Below are 24,113 nucleotides of genomic sequence, written 5' to 3' on the forward strand. Positions count from 1 at the left end.
AAGGGGCAGATCTGCAAAATCCCAGATAATTTCTCAGTTGGGGTGATGTGAGCATGGGCATACCCTAATGGTCAGTATTCTGTGGGTTTTCCTATAGCCCCGATTATCTCCCATTAGCGATAGGCTTGAGAATGGTTGGAGGGATCGGCACCTCTCCCAATATCCGTATAAGAAGAAAATACCAAACTCCAAAGCCAGTGAAGTGGGGAGAACCCCTGTGTGTTTATTAGTTACTTGAACATCAATTGACTAATAAACATGCAGGGGTTCTCCCTGCTTCACTGGCTTTGGAGTTTGGAATTTTCTTCTTACACACCCTAATGGTATCATCTCACCCTACTGCCCCTATCTTGCCCTAATGTTATCATCCCACTGCATTGTCTCCATCTTATCCTACTGCCTCCATCTTGCTCTGCTGTCTCCAGTTTATCCAAGGGAAAAATAACCGAGTCCTTAGGATTTATTCAATGAAACACTTCCAAAATGTATTTCCTTCACATGGCATTCCAGCCATAGAAACTCCCAGCAGCTTGAAATCAACCTAATAGGAACTGACAGGGATGCTGATGTATTCTGCAGCAATAATATTCATGGAGCCAGCAACAACCCACATAATAAATTACCAAAAGAATAATACTGTGCTAGTTACTCCTCCTGCAGAGCCTCATGGAGATACACTTTTAACCACTTGTCTGAGCAGCTCTCACTTTTATCGATTACTGATCAGTTACACAGATCCCTGGTGCAGCCGCTCCACTTGTCTCCTGGGGAGGTTGGGTGGAAATGATATGAGCCATAACTCTTTACTATGGAAACAAAGATAGGAAGCAGTAAGTGAGTTGTTCAGACTATTTGCCCAGACTGTGTGAGTAGCACTTTAAGAGAGATCAGTAACAAATGAGCAAACGTCACAGTCTCAATCTTGCCCTGCTGTGTCCATGTTGTCCTACTGTCACCGTCTTGCCTTACTGCCTCCATGTTGCCCTAGTGCTTCCATCTTTCCTGTGGTCTCCATCTTGTCCTACTAAAAACAGTTTAAGGGATGAGAAGCTCAGAAACTTAGTCCAGGTCACCTTAGGACCTGCACTAGTGGAGCTTGTTGCACTCGCTACATACTGGAAATATTTATTTAGCCACAATCAACAGGTGCAATCTTTGGCAGATGCAAAAAAGAATTTGCTGACCGCTGGCCTGGACACTGCAGATCAACTCCATGGTGACATTTCTGAGCCAACCCAAGACCTGTATGTGTGCACTAAATCAGATGACTTGGCAGCAGTCCACTGGATTGATTTCTGTGCCACTATAACATAACTTTTTACTTGTACTTTTTGCAATACAAGAATTGCCAGAGATAAAATGTAGAAGCTGCGAAGAGATGTATTCTGCAAAATCTACTTTGCAAGAATCAGGAAATTATAAACATGGAGCAGATTCATTTTCCTGGTTTAGCAAAAGAAATCCCCCCCAAAAACGTAGTTTTTTTAATGATCAAAACAGTAGTATGTTGACCACCAGCCCTATTCATTGCACTCATGTTGAACAAAAGGGAATGCTGCCCCTTTAATTGTATAGACAAGGGTAACATTGTAGATGCACTGAAGTGCATTTAAGGAACCCTTTAATGTCCTTTGATTGATAAGACCATGGTGAATTGTTTTCACAGCTGCACCAGAACCTCAATGAAGTGATGGTGAATTTGGAATCAGAACAAGGAAACCTCTCAACAAACTCCTCCAACATTAAAGTTCAGCCAAGGTAAGTTCTAGGAAGTGTTGGATGTGTAGGAACGTGGATTGCACCCTTAGGAGTCACCTTTGCTCTGCATTGTTTAATGTGTAGCTGCAGAATTATTATGGGTGACCTAGATTTTGGGACTGCAATACATTTTGGTCTGGCAACACTATCAAGAGAATGCACCTAATTTGTGACTTTTCAACCCACAATAAGGGCTGAAATTGACAGAAATTAGGGGGCGAGGATTTTCTCTCATTGGGTGTAAATGCATCTATTACATTCCTCCAATATCTTTATTTCACTGTCGGTGACCATAGTTTGCACCTTGCCAACTCCAACAGAAAGAAAATGAACTTGTTCTCCCGCCTGAGGATAAAGAAGGGCAGGTAGTGACACAGAATGCATCGTGTATTAACGTGGGGTGCAGAGAGCATCAGTAACCCCCCTGTGTGTTGGCTCTTTGGTTTATGCCATGAACATCCATTGGGCCTTTTGTGTTGTATTGGATGATCAGTTCTTAATTGATTGAAACAATCTCTAATTAATCCTGCTAGTCTTCCATATTGTACACTAACAACTCTGTAATAGCTACTAACTGTTTTATTATAGTGTACTGACACGCTTGTTTCCCTTGGCAGCCAAGTATTTTTACTGTAAAGTCTATCCACAAGCTTTTTAAGCTCCTTTTTAGGTCAGAGACACACACTGCGATTCGGGGAGATTAGTCTGGCGACAAATCTCCTCTTCTTCGGGGGGCAACAAATCTCCCCAAACTGCCTTCCCATCAGCGAAAATGTAAATCGCCTGCGGGATGACACCTTTCCAATAACTTTTAGGATGTTATAGAATGGCTAATTCTAAGTAACATTTCAATTGGCCTTCATTATTTATTTATTTTTTATAGTTTTTGAATTATTTGTCTTCTTCTGACAATTTCCAGCTTTCAAATGACCCAATCTAAGGCTTTCACCAACCCCGTCTAAAAATAAATTCTCTGTAATGCTACAAAAATAGTGTTATTGCTACTTTTTATTATCCATCTTTCTGTTCAGTCCCTCTCCTATTCATATTCCAGTCTTAATTCAAATCAGTGCACGGTTCCTAGGATAAATTGGACTCTAGCAAACAGAGTGCTGAAATTGCAAACTGGAGAGCTTCTGAATAAAAAGCTAAATAAAACAAAAACCACAAGTAATAAAAATAAAAACCATTTGCGATTATCAATCTCTACATCATACTAAACGTTAGGTGAACAACCCCTTTACCAGAGACTCCCCAACTCTTTTGTTCTTAGAACTGTAGGATCCTCGGGGGGAGGATATTACTGTCTACAGTCCGTTTCATATGAACTCTGGTTAGTGGTATGGGGGTGGGTTAGCAGCTGGATTTTAGACTGAGATGATTGGTTGCAGTGTGTTCATGCCTTGTTAGTTTTCTGTATGTCACTGGGGCCAAAGAACTAGTAGCAATGACCTAGGTATAAAAACCCCAATTGCCTTCCAGTTCATTCTCCTTTGTATTATATAATATTTATAAAGTGTCCAAAAGTTGTGTCACTAATGATATAAAGAATCTTTAAAGATCACAAGTTATTGTATTCATAGTGAAACAACACCCACGAAAACGAACAAGAGCCCATCTCCACCTGCTTTCGATGGACCACCAGCTGTCTCTGAAACAAAGAATGTCAACCATGATTTTGAAGCACCTTCTGCAGCTGCTGAGGAGACACCAGCTTTGGCCATATCCAAGTCACCTTCACAGGTATAACTCAAATTGGTCCTTTGTTGCCAACATTCAGGCCTGTCTACCTGACCATGCTGGTAGGACGTCTTCATTAGTATATTCTATAGAGACCTGATCAATGCTGAAGGTGATATCTCTGGTTATAGCCAAGCTTTAATGAGTAGAAAGGTGACTCAATATCCTGAATTCCTTATAGGATAAGATTGTACTATTGCTTGAGAGGTATACAGAGGAAAAATACAGTTGCACCATGAGTTACCCAAAGAGATAACACAAGCTAAAGTACCTGTTGATCAAATCTGAATACCCTCTGAGATAATAGAGCACGTGTGCGTTCTGGTTTTTTTTTTTTTTCAAATTTGTGAAATCGTGGAAATAGAATAGTGATGTGGTGGGTGGATATTCTATTTATAAAATAACAGATCAGATGCTTCCTGTTAAATATTGCTTCATGAATTCAGAAGGGAGAAGTAAAGGACCCTCTCATGCAGAATAGTTGCTGAAGACTAGCAAGTTGCTCCTAGCACGTCCTAGCCAACTATGTACCCAGAATCATGCAAAGGACAGAGATGCTATTGGTGGGCCCCAGCAGTCCCCACAAAAAAACAAAAAGGAAAGTTTGACCAATTTGCAGACGGTCTGAACTTGTTAGACTTGTTAGAACTTGTTAGAGCTCATCAATGCAACATATGGGCAAATGGCTTCTGTAATATATGGAAACTGTCTAACCAGTAAAGTTACAGAGTTATAATAAGGCTGTTGCCTTATAAAAAGTGTTGCTCTCTGCATGAAGAAAGGTGAGATTTGGCAGTAGCAGAACATGCAGTGAGCTTGCTGCCTCCCAGTAAAGATATTGGGGTATAGGAGGACATTTTATTTTGATGTATTAGCCCTTAACATTGAAAATGTGACTCTGTCACAGCTGCAGACTTACATTGTAGCTCCATGTGCAGGCGGCTGCAGAATTATGTTGCAGTTCCATGCCCAGGCGGCTGCAGGGTTACATTGTAGTTCCATGCACAGGTGGCTGCTGAGTTATGTTGCAGTTCCATGCACAGGCGGCTGCAGGCTTACATTGTAGTTCCATGCACAGGCAGCTGGAGAGTTTTGTTCTAGTTCCATGCACAGGTGGTTGCAGAGTTATGTTGTAGTTCCATGTACAGGCAGCTACAGAGTTACATTGTAGTTCCTTGCACAGGTGGCTGCTGAGTTATGTTGTAGTTCCATGTACAGGCAGCTGCAGAGTTACATTGTAGTTCCTTGCACAGGTGGCTGCTGAGTTATGTTGTAGTTCCATGTACAGGCAGCTGCAGAGTTACATTGTAGTTCTACGCGCAGGCGGCAGAGTGACATTATACAGTACTTGACATTATAGCTGCAGAGTTGATGGATTTCACTCGATTGCATTTATTAATCAATTTCTTTTTTTTTCTTGGCTTTTTTTTCCTCACTTTTCAGACTGGGATTAGCTTCTCTGTTTAAGGAAATGTTAACTCTTTCATTAACTTAAAAATAGGCACTAAACATGATTTTTCTTGATTTTCTTCCAGTCATTCATTATAAACAAAGGCACCCACATTAAACACACACATGAACAGTACATGCTGTATCCATATGTGTTTTAATCAGGTGCAGCACTTTTCCCTCATCTATAAGTGTCTGTTTCCAAATGTAAGTGTAGGCCTGTGTACAGAATGTGCTTAAATGTATTGCACACATATCCAAACGTAATTAAATGCTAACTGGGGAAAAATACAGGACCTATATGTTCAGTATGCTCACTATTAAATGTGCTCCCTACTCATTCCTAGCTGGCCTCCCCATATGTGTAAGGTGGCTATGTGGGAGTTTTCTTTGCAGTGAATCCGGTAGAAAGCTCTGCTGAAATTATCGGGCACTTTCTCTTCTCTGCGGTATTTAATGTGACTCAAGAAATCCACATTGTGCACTGCTGCAATGGAACAAGAACACAGAACCTGGCATGCTGAGTCACGTCTCAGCCCTGGGGAATGTACAGCGCAGCTCTGCCTGACTATTTCATAACTCCCAGAATACGGCTATATGTCAGCCATTATGTTCAGTGAATTTATGCAGAATCATTTGTTGGAGTGGGATCTGTGCCAGTTATATGGAAATAGGGGTTTAATCATCATAAAGCTGAAAGCTAGGCAATATAACCAGAGAAACATTGAGGGCTAATGCAATAGAGTGCATCATGATAAACATGTGCCCTTTGGAACTCTGACATTTGGATACAGCTGAAGTTTTCATGAATTCACTTACCCCTCTGCTGGCAAAATCATCTCCATTGTTGCTGCTCAGGGAGTGCTGGGTCAGTGCTCTCTGCTTTAGTCCCTAAGATAAATAAGAAATATTTCAAGAGGCAAAAGAGGGTGGAAACTCAATTGTGACACCTTCTGAATTTATCAAGGTATTGCACATCAGTTAGCTAATGCTGATATGGGAAAATAGTTATAAAATATGACTAATAGCATGAATATTCAACCTATTTCCTCCAGCTGAGTTGGAACTACAACCCCCAGCATCTTAAGACAGCCTTAGGCTAGATCTTTCATTTGAATAGTGATTGCATGGTTAAAAGTTAGACAGCCCTGCTGTAGTATAACTTTGATCATTAATGTTAGCGCTAGAAGTAAAAAGGGAACAGTATTCCACTGTGTTCAGCATAAGGATCGTATTGGAACTGCATTATGCCTAAAGCTGTAATTAAAACAAATCTATAGTTTGTGCTATTTGTTTGTTATTTCATTCTTGGTTCTTCAGAGCGATGGTAAAATGAGGCATAAGGTGTTTATTTAGAAGTAGGGTTTGTACTGATGATGTTCAGCCAATATACTATATTAGATTGCAGCCAACCATGTTGTGCACTAGTGTTTGACTAATAATATTTGCTGCTTTTGACATGATATTTTTGCCCCTTTGCCCCAAGGCAGCCTGCCCTGTGAATGCTTTGTTGTGTGTAATCATTTTGTAAAATGACTGTCCATTGTTGCAGTGATCTATAACCCTTGTCTGTGCTCTGCTAACCTGTTTATGTATTTTTTTTTTGTTCTGCGTTTTACCCTTTGGGCGGGGGCTTCATGTGGATTTGTCTTTGCTGTTAACTTGCTTTCATGTAGCTGAGGAGAGGCCCTCCAGTTCCGCCTCCACCAAAGCTCACGCCATCCAAGGATATCAAGCAAGAGAATATAATCAGTCTGTTTGATGACAATTTTGTGCCAGAGATAAGTGTGACCACGCCTTCACAGGTTAGCTCCGCTTACACTTCCCAAGTGTCCTTTGAAGTCACTAACCCCTGCATGAAATTAGCCCCAGGAGGTGTCACCAAGAGTCAGGGTTAAAATGAGCTGAATCTTCCAGCAGCCCCGGGCATCTTTATATTCTACTGAAAGTGGCTACATATGTCGTCTGCCTATAAACACATTGACTTTCCCTGATGTATGGCATCATTATTATGGATAAATGGATAGACATAACATTGATTTTTCCCCTGTACCTCTCCTATTAGATTGCTATTGATCCTCTTCTAGCACAGGCTGCACTGAGAATGTTCTAATGCATATATTCATTAAATATTGCACCCATGGTTGCAGGGGTTTTCCCCTCTGTATAACCACATGCTCATTAACTAATGTGTTATCAACTTTCGACCAAGGGGCCTAGAATATTCTGCAGAATGTTAATGGGAGCAAAAAGCTGTTCATTCTGAGTTTAAATCCATCTTAGGGACCCCCAGTCCTATAGGCTCTGAAAAGTGACACCTCAATGGGATATTCCTTCTTTTTACCCCTCTGTATATATCCTTCACTGGCTTTTCTGATTGTTTACACAAATCACATTATAGGTGTGTCTATATATACACACAATATCACTGCTGTTTTTTTTCCCCCACAGGTTATATAAATATACTAATTATTTAGAGATACATTTATAACTATTTAGACTTACTATTTTAGGGATGCATCGAATCCACTATTATGGATTCAGCCGAACCCCCAAACCTTTTTCGAAAGATTCTGCCAAATACCGGGCCAAATCCAAACCCTAATTCTCATGGGAGGGAAAAAGAGAGCCGCACGCTCAAGTTTTTCTTTTACTTCCATATTTTGTGACTAAATTCACATGGTTTTAAAGGATTCAGATTTGGTTCGGCCAGGCACAAGGATTCGGCTGATTCCTGGACGAATACTGAATCCTGGATTCAGTGCATCCCTATACTATTTAGAGATACATTTATAACCCATAACTTATACATAATATCCAATAATGGCTTCTGCGTTCCGCCACTAGGTGGTACATGCATTGAAAATGAAGAGCAAGTGAAACTGCTACAGTTCAGGGGATCAGGATGGGATTCTGCAAACATGAGAAATTACCTTCTCATATAGAATGTAATAGAAAGTCAGTTGACTTAATTGACAGAGCAGCCATCAGTACTTGTAGGGCCCACATACTACTAAGTTAGCAGCCACACCCCTGATCTGCCCTGGCCACTTCCCAATTTACTGCATACCTGAGTACAGATGGAATGTAAGGAAGAAGGGAAGGGTAGGGTATCTTCATTGTCATTACCCATGCCGAGGGTATACACACTCATCCATTTGCTCAGGTGCAGTAAAGTTGGTCTCTGTCTGGGAAAAAAACTTCTGTCTTGTCCCTGTGGGAAATAAAGAATTTGAGGAATATATTGTAATACAAGCCTTCCATATAGTTGTCCCGCCCCCCAAATGTTAGCTATGACTGTGTTTATCCTCAGTGATGTTATATCCAAAGAATTCCATATCGTACAGTAGACAATATCTGTATCCATATTGATCTGATGCCCTACAGGACTGGCCCATGTGTGGACATCTTTAAGGTCTCCACATAAGCAGATTCGGGGAGATTAGTTGCCCCCCGCGACAAATCTCCACTTCTTCGGGCAATTATCTCCCCAAACTGCCGTCCCCCTGCTAAAATGAAAATCGCCTGTGGCAATGCACCCCCAGCGCTTCGTTTTCTGAAAACAAAGAGCCGCGTGTGCATTGCCGCAGTTGATTTTCATTTTAGCTGGCGGAGGGCAGGGGAAGGCAGTTCGGGGAGAGTGTCGCCTCTGAAGAAGAGGAGATTTGTCGCAGGGGCGACTAATCTCCACGAATCTGCTCCTAAGGCCAGACCCTTACAGTTGTCAGCCCAACCATGAGATTAGACCAACATAAATTTTATGAAGTCTTGAGTTTCTCTGCTGTAAAAGAACAACATTTTGTATGTGTGAGAGTCTGTGCAAAATTCTCCAGAAGTTTGAGAAGATGGTGGACCACACTACATTAGTAGTGGAAGTATAAACTGTTTGCTTCTTGCTGAACAGCAGTCAGGCAATGTCCAACCCTTTTTCCATCCGGCCGGAGACCAAACGCTGATCTAATTATTTCCATTGCATCCATGATCTTCCACCCAACTCTTGCTTTTGTTTTTCTTGTTTGCTTCTGCTGCCAAGTTTGAGGTTACCTGGCCTCAGACTCAGGAGCCCAGCTTGCTAGACCTGGATTTTGATCCCCTTAAGCCTGATTCCGGTACGGGGGTTTCAGCGAGTGCCCAGGTTTGTCGTCTATTTACTCATTACATGGCTGAGGGCTCTCAGCAGCCCCTTGATCAATGTCAAATTAATGCTCTATAAAATAAATGGGGACTTTATAGTCCTCCAGTAAGGATAGAAAAGTTCTTCCACAATAATTAAAGTTGGGATTGGCTTTGTTCTTCCCAATGTTTTTTTGTATCTTTCCTTTAAGCAGATATGAATTCTAACATCATGATTCTGGAACAGGAGTGCCCCCTGCGGTTCTCTGCAGCCAGCCACTAGAACACTAAGTCACTGATGCAGTAGGTGTCTCCTGACATTTTTATGCACAGTGAGATAGGAGTGATAGAACCGAGCAAGAGAAGGGCGAGGAAATGCATTAGTAACTTAGCATTCTGGCAGCTATTGCTACTGAGCATGGCATGAATTCCAATAATAATTCTTAAAAGCTTACAGCACCCCAAAAAATTGTTGAGAAACAGGAACAGCAAGAGAGCAACAGGGACTGATTTACAAGCAATAAATTGCACCGATGAAGTTCCAATAAGATCTTTGCTTACAAATTTTACTTGTATTAGACTATTCAAAGCTAACTGTTGATAGGAAGGAAGACTAATGGAGTATCTAGAGTAGATAAAATAAATGCACTATCCTTAGCTTTCCTATTAGTAAGTGTATTTGCTCTCTGTGTACAATGTGTATGTTCTAAATGTACTTTTTTGTTACTGCTGCAATTGCACCTGATTAGTCGCTGCCGTGGGATTTGTGGGAGGTAAGAAACCTATTTGTCCTACTGTAATGTGGAACTAAGTTTGCCTCTGTCAGTATACTCTCTGTAGCAGGAAGGTCTGCCCTTCAAGTTATTTACCACTGATATAAATGGAAAGAGTTGGGGGGGGGGCAGTGGGATGGTCCTAGTTATATCTTGGGCACATTAAGAATTGGGAAGAGTTGTAACTGGTAACCGTCCAATTAAAGTGCAATTATACTGTCACTGGGTTTGAAATTTTTCATTACCAGACACATTCGGCTATTAACCTGGCCAATGTCAAAAGGCCATGTCCCATGATATGCTAAGCCAAATTTTCACTGGCTACTTCCAACATGCTATAACATAATATCCAAGTTTTGATCAGCCAAGTGAAAACAAAGATTCTAGGAAAGGGAAAAATGTAATCAGAGAAATAATTATACATTCATCATTATTCCTATAACACAAATAAAAAGAGAAAATGGAAAAGAAGCTATTAAAGTACATGTTTTTTATATAATGAGCATCCTTCTGTTTGCTGAATGAGCCCCCAAAAGTGGGCACATGAGATTAGTAGAGCAGGTACAGTTATTAGTAGTCATCGGCCCCTTTCACCAGGTTCCATGGGTATCTGCACGTCATTAAATTAAAAATCGGTTCCTCAGCACATGACATTCTGCACTTCAATTAAAATCCACTCTGCTTGCTAATGACACATTAGAAGAGATACAGGGATAAACCTGTTTCCAGTACGTGGCCCGGCTTAATTATCTTTTCACCAAATTTAGAGAATGAATGAGCTCAGACAGATATTGGCTTTGTTTGGCTGCGGGTTTTACTGCCCACCCAATTTTAACATAGTACTCAACCTCCACTGCTTTTCTCACTTTAAAACCTGTATTCTCTTGGATGACCAGCATCTTCTGGGGCCGGCTGTCCTCTCTGTGGTTAGCTGCCTTCTCTAAGATATCTTGTCCTTTCAAATCTGTGTTTCTGATCACTTCCATCTCTCTTCCACGCTCACTTTTTGGCTGAAAAGAGCTCGTCAGGCAATGTGGACCAGTCTCAAGGAGGAAACCCTAGTGATAGCTCTTTTGTTGTTGACTGGTCCTGTCAGCCAGACGAGGATGAGTCCAGCCAAGTAAGTGCATTCTGGACTCCTGTAGCTGCTGCCGATTTGGGGCTCAGAACTGTCTTCATCTTGCCCTGCTTTGCTTGTTATTCTCCACTCTTCCTACCTACCTAATGCTGCCCCTCTGCTGGGCCCTACCCTTTGCAGGGCAGCCCTAAAGCCACCTGGCTCTGCTGTTTTTAAAGGGATACTGTCATGGGAAATGACAGGGGCAGCTGGGAAATTGACTAGCCCCATGTCAGATATCAAAATTGAATATAAAAAAATCTGTTTGCTCTTTTGAGAAATGGATTTCAGTGCAGAATTCTGCTGGAGTAGCACTATTAACTGATGCGTTTTGAAAAAAACTTGTTTTCCGATGACAGGATCCCTTTAATGTAATTTCATTTATACTCCACCTCCATTTATTTTTATTAAAGTGTTTTGATGGTGCTCTCATCTGCCATTGTGTTTTTGTTTCAAATTAATGAAATAAGTGATTTATCTATTGCTGTGTTACCCAATGTTGTATAATTTTAGGGTGTCAAAAGAACTACTGGTTGATATTTAGGTTCTGAAATAACGTAATGGTTTGTGGCTATTAGTAGCTGGGGAGGCTCAAAGCTTTGTACCTGGAATAATCAGGTTAAAGGGAAACTCAACTTGAGTTATCATCTGGTCTTATATTTCATCTCACTCCTCCCCCTCACTTTAACCAATAATAAACACTGACATACTATATTTTTTATTGTAGCCAGTGGAACCGGCCCCAGTCCCCGTGCCTGTAAATGAACCGGCCAAGAAGGAAACTGAAGTCAAATTTGAATCTTCTCCATCTGAAGAGGTGTCTGATGTAAGTGAAACTGGTCAGAATATGGGGAGATATTGCTTTCAAGGGGTTTTTCCCAAATAATGGAACATTCACATGGATTAACATATCATATTCAGGGGTTATTTTACATCCAACATGCACTCAGTCTGCTGGATTTGTGACATTAATAACATCAGGGTGCTCTAAAGCTTATGCATGGGAAGCCTTTACATCATGCTGAATGTGAATATATCATTGCTGTTTGCAGAAGTCCCCGAGCTCTCTTCCTGCTGTGGTGGTGGAAACCTTTTCTGCCACAGTCAATGGTACTGTGGAGTCCAGTCCTCCAAAAGCAGAGATGCCCCCTGGCTTCTTGTATAAGGTAAGAAGAGTAACACTGAAATATAACTGAATATTACTGTACTGTATATTTACATCTTAACAATAATATAGCATTATTAACACCAACAAGTCACATATATAGACTTTTCATGTTACAAAGTATCATTCCAAACTGTTCTGTTTGTGGCAGGTCAGAGCCCAACATGATTATGTTGCAACTGATGGCGACGAATTAAACTTGAAAGCCGGCGACTTGGTTCTGGTGACTCAGTTTGAAAATCCAGATGAGCAAGTAAGTCCAGTGTCTGCTCTCAGTATCTAAACTGCATTAAGAAAGCCATGTGTTTTCAGCTGAATGATGTTACTTTAGGTGTGTGGTCTTCAGCTTGTGTCACCAAGGGTTCCTAATCTTATATTGCATCACCCAGCTGTTTGCTTGTGTTGAATGCTGGGTACTGTAGTCCTGCACATTCAAGGGGGCTAAGGTAAAACCATGTATGAAGGCTTTCAGTTATGCACCATATTGGCAATTCCTCCTTAAAAGGTTGTATCAACGTTTCAGTTTAGGATCAAATGTCTCATAAGGCATGCAGTGATGCCATTTTGTTGCAGCCCTATGGTAGACACAGGCCGATGGCCAACAGTGGTGAAAAGCGGCACTGCAACCAATCATCTATATACCTATAGAAAATACTGTGTAGTGATTATGTTTCTTCTCGAATTTTCCAGAGATGACTATACCCCCAAGTTGACCATCTTTCACTCTCAGTCCATATATCTCATTAACCCATTTATGTCCATCTATCTATCTCTCAACTGATCTATATGTCTCTTCGTATAAACTCATCAGTCTATGTATATCTGTATTTATATTAGTCTAAGTCTATGTTTTACCCATTTTAATTCAAGAATCATCTTCACTGATACTAAATCGCTCTTCACGTGAACTTGTAACAGCTCCTCTCAATTTTAATGACAAATATGACATCATCTGTCACAACTAAACCATCACAACTTTCCTTCATCTTAAAGGACAAGGAAAGACAAAAAAATAAAATCCCATTTTTACTTTCTTTAATGAAAAATAAACCTATCTCCAATATACTTTAATTAAAAAAAATGTGTACCGTTTAATAAGAAACCTGACTGTATGCAGTGAAATTCTCCCTTCATTGAGTGCTGTGGATAGGAATTGTCAGATGGTCCCTAACTGCTGAGCAGGGAAACAATCATACTTATGAACAGCAGGGGGAGCCCCTGCCTTACTTACCAGCCATGCAGAACTCAAGCAGCTTTGTTTATGACGATCCCTAAGCAGCCCAGACCACACTGAGCATGTGCAGGGTCAGGCAAAGATGTTTAACAAAGTTACAAGATGACAGCCCCCTGTGGCCAACTTTGAAAGCATAAATCATTTGTTTGATTAAGCTTGTGGTGCAGTAAGTTCATGCTTATGTTTAGTATACAAAATACAGCATTTATAGCCTTATTCTATTTTAGTCTTTCCTTGTCCTTTAACTGTGCACAACACTCAGAAAGACTGTCACCTAATCATCATGCCAATATACGTCTTCTTATTAATTTATAATCACAAATAGAAACAGCCTTGTGTTTTTAGGGTATTTCCGTAATTATAGAACAATTTGATCTCTGCTTTAGCGGAGCCGTGCCATCTTATGGTGGTGAATGTGTGTATCTGCCTCTGGCTGTTGTGCGTTGAATAACAAATGATGTTTATTTTTTTAGAATAAAAAGTTGGAAGGCGTATTTAGCAATAAAAAGGTAAAATTGTCTCGGCATGTGAAATTCCCTAATAACACAGTGTCTGTCCATTTTTCCAACTGCAATAGTTGTCAAACATCAACTCCCAGCATTTCCGGGCTAATGGCTCACTGGGTGTTCTCAGTCTGCATATTTCAGCTGGTGGAGAAGCCCCTGAAACCAACCCTTCCACCGCCTGTTCACTTGACAGCTTACTGGGGAGGTGCCAAGGACAATTATGGCCATAAATCCATGAAAAAAAAAAGCCCAGTAGGCCATGATTATAAATCACTCAGTGGGAACATTAGTTTTTAATGAAGAAGTTATCCTCCTAATCATACTTCTAAAGCAGTGCTTCCCAGACTGTGTTGGTAGCCTCTTAGTTTGATCGTCCAAAAAAGGCAACTTTTTTGTCAAGGGATCTCAAGTCACTTAATTTTTAAGGGTTCAGATCTGATTTAGCACTTGGATGTAGTCAAATCTTCTCAAAGAAAGGCTTGGATTTGGCCAAATTTGGGATTCTCCATAAAAGATCCAAACAACCAGTGCTAGTGATGTGCAAGACCGTGTGAAACCCATCAGTCATGCAAGTTTCACTTTTTTTTTTTTTTTTTGCATGTCGCAGGACAGCCTTTGCACACCGTCTTCTCCATCCATGATGTTGGCCAACACATATTGCTAGCCTGCACATTAAAACCCTGTTCCCTCAAGTCATGTCAATTTAAGAATTTGGATCTAGTTCAGCCAAGCAATAAGGATTTGACAAATCTAAATCCTTGGAAAAAGTAATGATGCCAAACCAAATTCTATATCTAGTGCACCCCTACTGATCCCACAATGGTTTCTTATATCTGTAACCTTGTTACAAAGAAAGTGCAAAACCTTTATTCCAGAGTATGAAGAGAAGTACACTAGAAAGGAATATTTAACCACATTCTGTAGAAAACTTTTCCTGTTGATACAGGTTTGCGAGTCAGAGTGAGCACCAAGTCATCATTGCTTAGAGGGAAACCTTTCTGTGGCTTTCATAAAGAAGAAAACCCATGATAATTCAAGTTGAAGAACTTACCTCTTCATTTAAGGGGTACTTCACCTTTTGAAAATGTATAGTTTTTCCAACAGTATACCAGAAATAATGGCTTTTTGTAATTGGTTTCTATTTTTTTATTTCTAAAATTCAGGTCTTAAAAATTAATGTTTACGAGAGAGCGAGAGAGAGAGAAACCAAATTTTATTTATTAGAAGAAAATGTAAGAAAATAGAAAGCAGTTGAAAAAAAATATTATTCGTGGTGTACTGTCTAAAAATATGTTTTCTTAAGTGAACTGCCTCGACTAATAACATACACAGGGGTGTGAATTTAACTGTGTCCCCTGAGTTTTCTGTAACCCCCCCCCCTTTTCTAACCCAGAGTTGCCGTTTTCCAACAAAGTGTTTTCCATGATTTTCCTTGGAGTTGTCCCTAATCTAAACTTTAATCACATGAAGTGGTGTTGTACAGTGAGTAGCATTAAAATATCATTTGGGAAAGTAGATTGTTGGGGTGAAGTCACAATGGGCAATAAAATTTGTCGCACGTAGAACAGCAGCTATGATTCCTGAGGAGTAATTAGTAAGAACGGTCATTTGGATTTTTCCATTTTACTAAACCCGTTTGACATACACATTTTTAAGATGAAAACATGCAATTGTCATTATAACCTTATTCACTCATATTGGTGAGAATTTATTCTAGGCCTATTTAGAGTATGACATTTAAATTTAAATTGGTTCCTATGGGTCACCTTGCTAAAATGAGGTATGTCTGCTACTACTGCCTTTTTTATTTAAGCTAACTTGGGCTGTCTGCATTATTCCCACTAGGAAACTCCATCAGGGCTAGTGAATCCAATAAACCCCACCCCAGTACTAACCCAGGTCCAAGTGATTCTCTGTATTTTATTTGGATGATGTTATGGTTATGTGGGGATGGGCTTGGACTTTGCATTTATCTCTATGTGGCAAAACCTACTTTTAGTGCTCAGCATGGCCATATACGACCTTAATATTGTCCTACATGGGCATCTTTGTTACCCATCAGCCCAGGTTATCTGAAAATACAATTTTTCGGTTTGTTTTGTCTAGTAGCAAATGCTTGAATTTAATTGTAAGCTGCAGACTTTTTACTTCCCAATCTGTACCATCCATTTACCAACAGTGTGTATTGGCAGATTACATTTTTTTTGTTTGGACAGACTCACTATCATGCCGCCCCAACCCACCAAGTGTATTATACATAACTAGATGATCGAAGAGTATGGTTGAAATATGCCAAACTACAGATCAGTACAGTGCCAAATCTCTTGCCATCAGCCTGACCATAGCTAAGAAAGCATCTAGGCAAAGTACTAGGGGAGATCCTTAGTGGTGCCAAAGCAGATGGCACCACTAAGGATCTTATTTATCCTAAGTGGACTTTAACCAAAATAGGACTGTTCTACAAAAATTATTATTCTTTAATAATAAAATACTGCTGGTTTTAGGTCTCAGCAATTTTATGCAATGGCATTTATAACAACAATGGGAAAACAAAATTGCCATATAACAGTTTAACAAATACTCTTACAAATTATTTCCTACCAAAAAAAATGTATATAAAACTGGGAATAACAAGTATAGGACTGTTCTACAAAAATTATTATTCTTTAATAATAAAATATTGCTGGTTTTAGGTCTCAGCAATTTTATGCAATGGCATTTATAACAACAATGGAAAAACAACAAAATTGCCCTATGACAGTTAAACAGATACTCTTACAAATTATTTCCTACCAAAAAAATGTATATAAAACTGGGAATAACAAGTAGAGGTTTAAATGTATGGGCTTATTTATCAAAAATCTAATTTGGGAGGTTTTAGAGGTTTTGTGTACAGGTTTTTTGTGTAAACTCACAATTTAAAAAAACTTATGTTTGCTTATTTATGTAAAAAAATCAGAATATAAAAAATTTGACTGAATTCAATTGTGGAAAAACACTTGAATATCTCGAATGTGTGAGTTTACAAACCAAAAACTCAAATTTGTGAGTTGACAAGCTCAAAAACCTCAAATTAAAAAAATGGCTTGAATCTTGCCTAGGCCAATTGTCATTGACTTCTACATGAACTTGCAAGCTTTTAGATGCCGGAGTTGTACATGATTTCGTGCAAACATGAGTTTTTGAAAATTTGGTTCAAATTTGTGAATTTTTGTTAAAAAAATGTGAATCATGGCAAAAAATTAATTTGAACCGAGATAAACCACCCCCTAAAGATCTGTGTTCCCTTTCCCAGGATGACGGCTGGCTCATGGGAATTAAAGAGACGGACTGGCTGCAGAACAAGCCATATGAACAGCACAGAGGGGTCTTCCCAGAGAACTTTACAGATAAGAACCTGTGAGAAGAGAGAGGACTCCTTTCTCCATGTGATTTCAAGCTAATTTTCTGTGAAAATGAAGAACACCTGCCCTATAAACAAAGTGAAAAGGAATCTTTATCCTAAGTGTCCACTTAAAGGTCCAGTTTTCTTACAGATCTAAAGTTGCAAATTAGAATCCGTCCCGTTGTCAGGAACGGTGAAACGTTTAGTTCCTATCCCACAGCTGAGCAACCATAACTTCAGATTTACCTGATCCAAAAACAAACAAACACCTGAACTGTATAAAGAGCAGGAAATGCACCATATTAGGACAGTCTCAACACCCGGTCTGTAACAAATGTAATGCACTGACTAGCTAATCTCTTGGTGTTCTCATAGAGGTAGGATTACTCATGGTACCGTACATGGGCTGCATTAGACTGTCATTACTCCATAAATAAGTACAGTCAGGTGCAATATTTTCCCCTTCAAATGTTGGTGGTTGTTTCTGTAATCTTCGGCATCCTCTAGACAAGATTAGGGTGGTTCCTGTGGGTGCCACGTTGACACGTTGTATTGTTTTCTGTCTCATGCAAGAAATTGTCGGTTTTTGGCTTGTTAATCGTTACTCTTTGAGACTTGAAATCTAACAATATTATATTTCATCTTGTCGTTGGCTGGTTAGTATTGGACTTTAACATTAAACATTTGTCCACCAGTGCTCTTCTCCAATGTGTATCAAATTGCTGTGAAGGCTCCGTTTTTATAGCCATTTCATATTAAATCCCATTCTTGTGCTCATCAATGTTCCACAAGCCGCGTTCACAACTTGCCCCTTTAAATACAGACACCTATGTGCTGCATTTACTTTCCCTGTTATGGAGCTGCTGCATCTTTGAGGCACCTAAATCAGTTGCAATGGTAATTTGATTTCCCTGGCTGCTTAAATACTTGAGTTATTAAAAGCCCCTATCTCTTGATAAGTTTGTCCATTAGAACTCTTGTATGGGATCATTAGAGACTGTGCCATTTTGCTTTTAGATGGAGCCTACATTGTGCCCATTTAATTTGGATTTTTATTTGGGCCAGAGTTTTAATAACTGCGGCATAAATATAGAAGATAATGATAGTCTCTAAGGTCCAGACACGGCTGGCCCTCTGAGTATATGAGACTGGGGGGCTGTACATTAAAAGAACCAATAATAAAAAGCTAAACCACATCATTTAGTCTTTGAATCCAAATAATAATTTATAATATAGAAGATAAAATTCATCATATTCTGTTTATTTACAGCTATTGAGTATTAGAAACAGAAGATCAAACATTTCCCAGAGGGTTTAATACCCTCTCCACCCTTACCCTCTACATTCAGAATCTGAAATTTCAAATTAAAGGTAGCAGTAGGTAGCAAGTTAGTTTTTTTTTTATTGTTTGTGTTTTTGTTGACTTTGGAAATAGAATTGTGGTTTTATAATGTGACAGTGAGTTCTTTGAGATAACTGTGTATGGTTTAGGCAAGGGATATGAATGTGTAGTTGCTAGCAGCAGAGCCTCACCATAGAACATAGCCATTTCCTGAATAATTCTAGTATTGTTTTTTTTCCACATAACCGCTATAAATAGTGATACTGACAGAATGAAGGACTGCATTGGATATAGTGGATATAGGTATTGACAATGCTGCATTAGCTAATGGATGATGGCTTGTTAAATGGAAATTTATACTTTTGTGTTTAATCCTATTTACTTTTTTTTATTTAAATATAACCTAAAATAAATTTAAAAAAACATAGGTTCCACCTAAATTGTACTAAATTGTTTTTTGCTGGTTCACTAAAGTAGGCAGGCTTCCTCCCACATGTATAAATACAAATACACAGTTGAGGAATTTGCTCAGCACACAATATATATAGTCTATGCCCTCAGACTATTAAGTTTAACAATATGGCAGCTCTGACTTATGTGTGTAAATAACATTAAAATTAAAAGGTATGTTCTGTAATAAGAAAAAGCCGCAGTGTACGGTCTAAGGGAAACCATAAAGAATGAAGACGTGAAATTCTTATTTATAAGCGTTTATCTTTTACGCATGTTCCTTCCACTGTACCATAAATTGTCCTATTGCATTTTATAGAGCAGGGTAAGTAGCTATGCTGGCATAGTTTCATGGTTTCATATATTATAGGCGATGAAATTCCTTAAGATTTTCCTGTTGCACATAGGAGACAATTGGTTCCTAGCAGCAGACATCTTTTACCTTGCCAATGATTTGCATGGGATTATATAAAAACATGAGGGCATTAAGGAACTTTGTGGCCAAACAACCTGCATAATCTGTACCGTGAGGCAGATTAGACAAGGACTCACATGACTTGTTCTTATTTTGCATTACTTACAGCACTGGGAGTTGTAGTTGAAGCTCAGGGGGGGGTGGCCACTGGTGGCTCATTCTTCATTTTAACTATAAGGTGGAGACGGCTGTGTCATCTCTGCCGTTTCTGCTTCTAAAGGGAATATTAAAAATTCATGTGGAAAAAAAAAAAAAAATCTTCCTTAAAAAGAGATACAGGTTGGATGTATTAAAGACACCATAGAATATTCCTTTCTGTAGATTAAAAAACAGATTAGGAGATGAATGGCCAAGCCCTTAAATTGCTCAGACCTGATCAAAATGGAATCCAGTATTTCAAATTCTGCCTTTCATTACGGTGGACAGATCAGAGGGACCAAGAGATTCTATACAAATTAATGATTGTTCGGAGATGTGACTTGTACGAAATTCTTCTCTGTAGTGTCTTCTGGAATGGCAAATGTGATAGTGGCCTTCTGAGTCATTGAATTTACAAGGCAAAAAGCCTTTGACTTAATAAAGAGTGGCCCACCAAAGGAGACGGCTCCAAATTTGCTCCATTAGGGTGACCATCATATTGGATACAGTAGGACAACACTCTTTCTAAAAGACAGTCCTTCTGCTGTTTCTTTAAAATTGTAGCATGCCCATTGCCGTAAAAGCCTTGATCCTTGTAGTCCAAAACAGTCTGACATCCCACCAAAAGAAGCCACAATTTTGAACCAAATGCATGATTTCCTACAATTATTTGCAATCCACCTTCTATTTACAGTATGAGGGTATAGCCATGTGCCCAGAATTATTTCCTGTGTATTTGTATTTAAAGTGATAGGTAGGGATTGTAGTAGGCAGTAAACTGCCTGCCCTTAACTGAGACTTAGTTCGAAAGCCATATTAAAAGAATCAGTTATTTATTACCACCAGGGGGCTACTGCCAGCATTCTGCCAAGGCAATGGGAGCCTCTGTATCAGTACAAATAACCAGTGAATACATCCCGTGTATATAATCATGTAATGTATATACCTCATCGAATTAGTGCCCTTGAATACCATATATTTTTCCCCAATTCCCCTCTACAGATGTATTTGGATTGTACTGAAAGAAAAAAGTATCACTTCCAAAACACCTCATTACACCCGTTGTCTGACAGGACTTCTGCCTTAGGAGAGGGAGTAACTTTAAAGAAACTGTACCTTTAAGGATTCATTTAAAAGATAAAAAAGTGTATTTTTTAGGCAAATATTAAAAGTTGCTATTTCAAACTGGGACTGATATCGATACTGTGTTCTATTTTTTTGTGTTACGTTTCAAAAGTGAAAGATATTGAAAAAATACCTATTTTAATACTGTTGAAAGACAAAATGCTGCATGAATTTATTGTGATTAGCTAGTAAACAAGATAAACGTGATATATATTTAAAGAGAAACAAAGAGGTGAGAATTCTATTGTTCCCGTTAGGCTCCTCCCTCTCTCTCCCCATTGGTGACATTTCCTAGGTATTTACAGAATTTTGTCCAGTTTTGTTACCTTGATGGACAACACTCCTGAGTCCTTTATTTCTGGATTGCGAAGGTGCATTTTGTCTATAAAGAAACATTTGTGATCATTCATCCTGCATTATAAGGGGCCTGTTTCCTGAGCAACTCTGCCCATCAATTGCTTTAATTTTTCTTTTGTTTATCAGATTGAATGCACCTTCATGTGACTTATATATATATATATATATTTTTTTTTTTACTGCTGCAATGATATCTCTCCTCAACACCAGTGTTCCCTCTTGATATTGTGTTGTTACAAAACCAGCCTGTAGGGGAGTCGGAAATATCCTGCCTCCTATTTACTGTAGGTACTCTGCTTTACTTGAATATCAGTAGAGTCCACAGGCTGCCAGGCCCTATGGAATACTTGTTACCATGACACATTGTTTTTCTGGTTGAGACAATATATTGGGCATATATATATATATGTTAACTATAGCCTTGGCTGGAATCCTGTATTTATGACCATCGCTCAATAAAAGTCACCCAGCAATTTAACCTATAGTCTCTCTTTTCTTTTGTGCTCTCACACACACAGGTCAGTGTGGTACAAGCAACCATATATATGGTTGCAAGTAAAAACCCCTTTAACAGCTTTATATAAAGTTACACAACGCCTCAACCAACACAAAGGTCATCCCTATGCACCATCAACAAGAGACTAGAAGCCCATATTTTATTACACAGAAAGGTTCTGTGCACCTTAATAACCAAAGTTGGGAAAAGGTTTGTCTTGGCCCATAACACGGGGAAGCAAACCTGTAACCCATATCGTTGCAATTAATTACAAGGGGCTTAGAGTTGCATCCTATTAATGCAATCCTCTAGAATGCTGCGTTTTGCCGTTAAATCTGTTGAATTTATACAGTCCAAATATCTTTCCTCTGAGCACATATGCTAAGGCTGAATGAAGCTTGTGAATTCTGACATCCTTAATTGTTTTATCAAGAGTTGCTTTATAGCTGAAACACCCTGAAAAGTCTGCCCAGCTAGACCATTTCAAACTGCTACTCAACTATGATTTTCTAAAAGTTCAGTCAAAATCCAAGTCCAAATTGACTGCCCAATTAGCACTTAGCATGAAATACTAGTAGATAAGAAATATAATCCATAGGACTCATCGCATCTCCCTAATTCTCTTTTTGCTTCTGCCCTTTTCTACCTTGGCAATGCAAAGTTGTCTCTAAAAGCAGCATATTTGAATAAATTGAATAAGAGTACTTACCTTTAGCCCTGTAGTGATGGAATGCCTATCTAACAAGCTGGCTATGCTCCCTTTCTGAGGCTAAAAACTGGAGAAATGCAGTTACAGCAGCAAGACTTGTTTGGATTTGCTTAAATTCAATAACTATCTAGAAGAGAAAAAAAATTATCCTTGTTAAACAGGAGATTTTCAGTGTAGGAGATACCATGTTCTGCAGCACTTAACAATGACAACAAAGGGCTGGAGGATAGGAATTAATTATCAAAACACATATTGAATGGAAAATTACCATCAAGATCTCTGGTTCCGTTTTTAAGCCTTTTTCCCCCCCATGTAAATTAAAGTTTTGAGTCAATAAATAAAAGAAAGAAGTGACGAATAAGAAACCACACCACACAGCCATGGGCACAGGATGGCCTTTAAACTTTTTATAATTCCAATGCTTTTTTTTTTAATTTCAAAACTACAAACAAGTTTTAAACGGTTAAAAACAAAAAATAAAAAAATATTTTTTTTATTCTGTATATCAGCCAGCTGAAAATATAGATATCTAGTCATTACTCTCTCAGAAAGCTATATATATATATATATATATATATATATATATATATATATATATATATATATATATATATATATATATATATATATATATATATATATAGCTTTTATATATATATATATATATATATATATATATATATATATATATATATATATATATATATATATATATATATATATTTTTTTTTTTTTTTACGTACATTTAGTCCTAACTAAACAGTGTACTGGGAATCAGAGAGTAATGCAGGAATGAAATGTCACTGTACACACAAGGGTCCACGTATGAAACAGCCTTGCACATATAACCACCATCATGTTTGGCTCCCCTTAGATTTTTGAGTGACACATGGAACCTTGCGCCGCTCAGCATGTTGCACTCCAGACCTGGTATATCTCAAGGAATGCTGGGAAATGATTATGCTTATCGGCTATTACTGGACCACAACTCCATGCAGTTTCAGTCAACTGCTGGACGTCTAGACGGACCAGGATCTGTAGCTGGCAAACCGCAGGTTCTGCTATTACCAAACTGTGAATAACTTAACCCGACCGCACATTTTCAGAACGGATACTGTACAATTTGGCTTTATTGGCCAAGCAATCATTCAGTGGGGCAGCAACTCACTGATTGCACTGTGGGTTGACTTTGGATGGGTGAATGCACTGCACACCTGGCTGTCACTTGCCCACACACTAATGTGAGTTAACCAACTAGATTGTCATTGGTCAAAACACAAGTTCCATCAAAACAATCAAAAGCTGTGTGCATAGCTGTCTTGAAGACCCAAAATGCCCTGGCATTTTTCACCTGATGGGTGAAAATGGGTCCTATACCTGGAAAACATATTTGCACAATGGGAACAGCTCCAATCTGAGCAAAGTCTGTTGCCGGCCCTCTATATACTGCAGGTTTATGGTGTAGCTGCCACATAAAGAACTCTGCCTTATCTCTGCTCATCAATATTCAGCTAAAAAGGAAATAAACAAATAGGCATTTTCAATACAAAAATAATATGAACTAGTGTTGGATCCAGTACAAGACACATTGAGCAATGCACAAGCAGCAAGTTATGCAAGTTATTACTCACAGATACTGAACCAGCAGACTAGAAAAGTGTATTGAAGAGGAAGGCAATGGAAAGAGCAGTGAGCAGGCAACAGGGGTTAAATGTAATTAAAAAAAAGGGGACCTGTCACCCAAAAAAAATATTCCAAATTCTATTATATCACATTAGTCA

The 24,113-nt window shown here is 38.9% G+C and overlaps 1 protein-coding gene and 1 long non-coding RNA gene across 14 annotated transcripts in view; one reads left to right on the forward strand and one right to left on the reverse strand.

Annotated features, from left to right (window-relative positions):
- bin1.L (bridging integrator 1 L homeolog) overlaps positions 1-21,605 on the forward strand; it is a 64,253-nt gene extending 42,648 nt beyond the window's left edge. For 2 of the 13 annotated variants that reach the window (XM_018234349.2, XM_018234353.2), the window contains 12 exons: positions 1,667-1,758; positions 2,079-2,123; positions 3,342-3,501; positions 6,624-6,752; positions 8,981-9,082; positions 9,810-9,833; positions 10,852-10,953; positions 11,678-11,776; positions 12,003-12,116; positions 12,267-12,368; positions 13,823-13,858; positions 17,151-21,605. In XM_018234349.2, coding sequence (XP_018089838.1) covers positions 1,667-1,758; positions 2,079-2,123; positions 3,342-3,501; positions 6,624-6,752; positions 8,981-9,082; positions 9,810-9,833; positions 10,852-10,953; positions 11,678-11,776; positions 12,003-12,116; positions 12,267-12,368; positions 13,823-13,858; positions 17,151-17,258 — 1,113 coding nt within the window. In that variant the 3' untranslated portion in view covers positions 17,259-21,605. 13 annotated transcript variants of the gene reach the window in all.
- Positions 4,172-8,441, reverse strand: LOC121398110. Its single transcript, XR_005964114.1, has 2 exons — positions 8,018-8,441; positions 4,172-5,838 (listed from the first exon to the last, which is right to left on the reverse strand). It is a non-coding gene; the product is annotated as an uncharacterized LOC121398110 (long non-coding RNA).
- Positions 21,606-24,113: the final 2,508 nt, after the last annotated feature.

This window comes from Xenopus laevis, chromosome 9_10L, assembly GCF_017654675.1.
Source record: "Xenopus laevis strain J_2021 chromosome 9_10L, Xenopus_laevis_v10.1, whole genome shotgun sequence".
In the NCBI taxonomy this organism is placed as follows: domain Eukaryota; kingdom Metazoa; phylum Chordata; class Amphibia; order Anura; family Pipidae; genus Xenopus; species Xenopus laevis.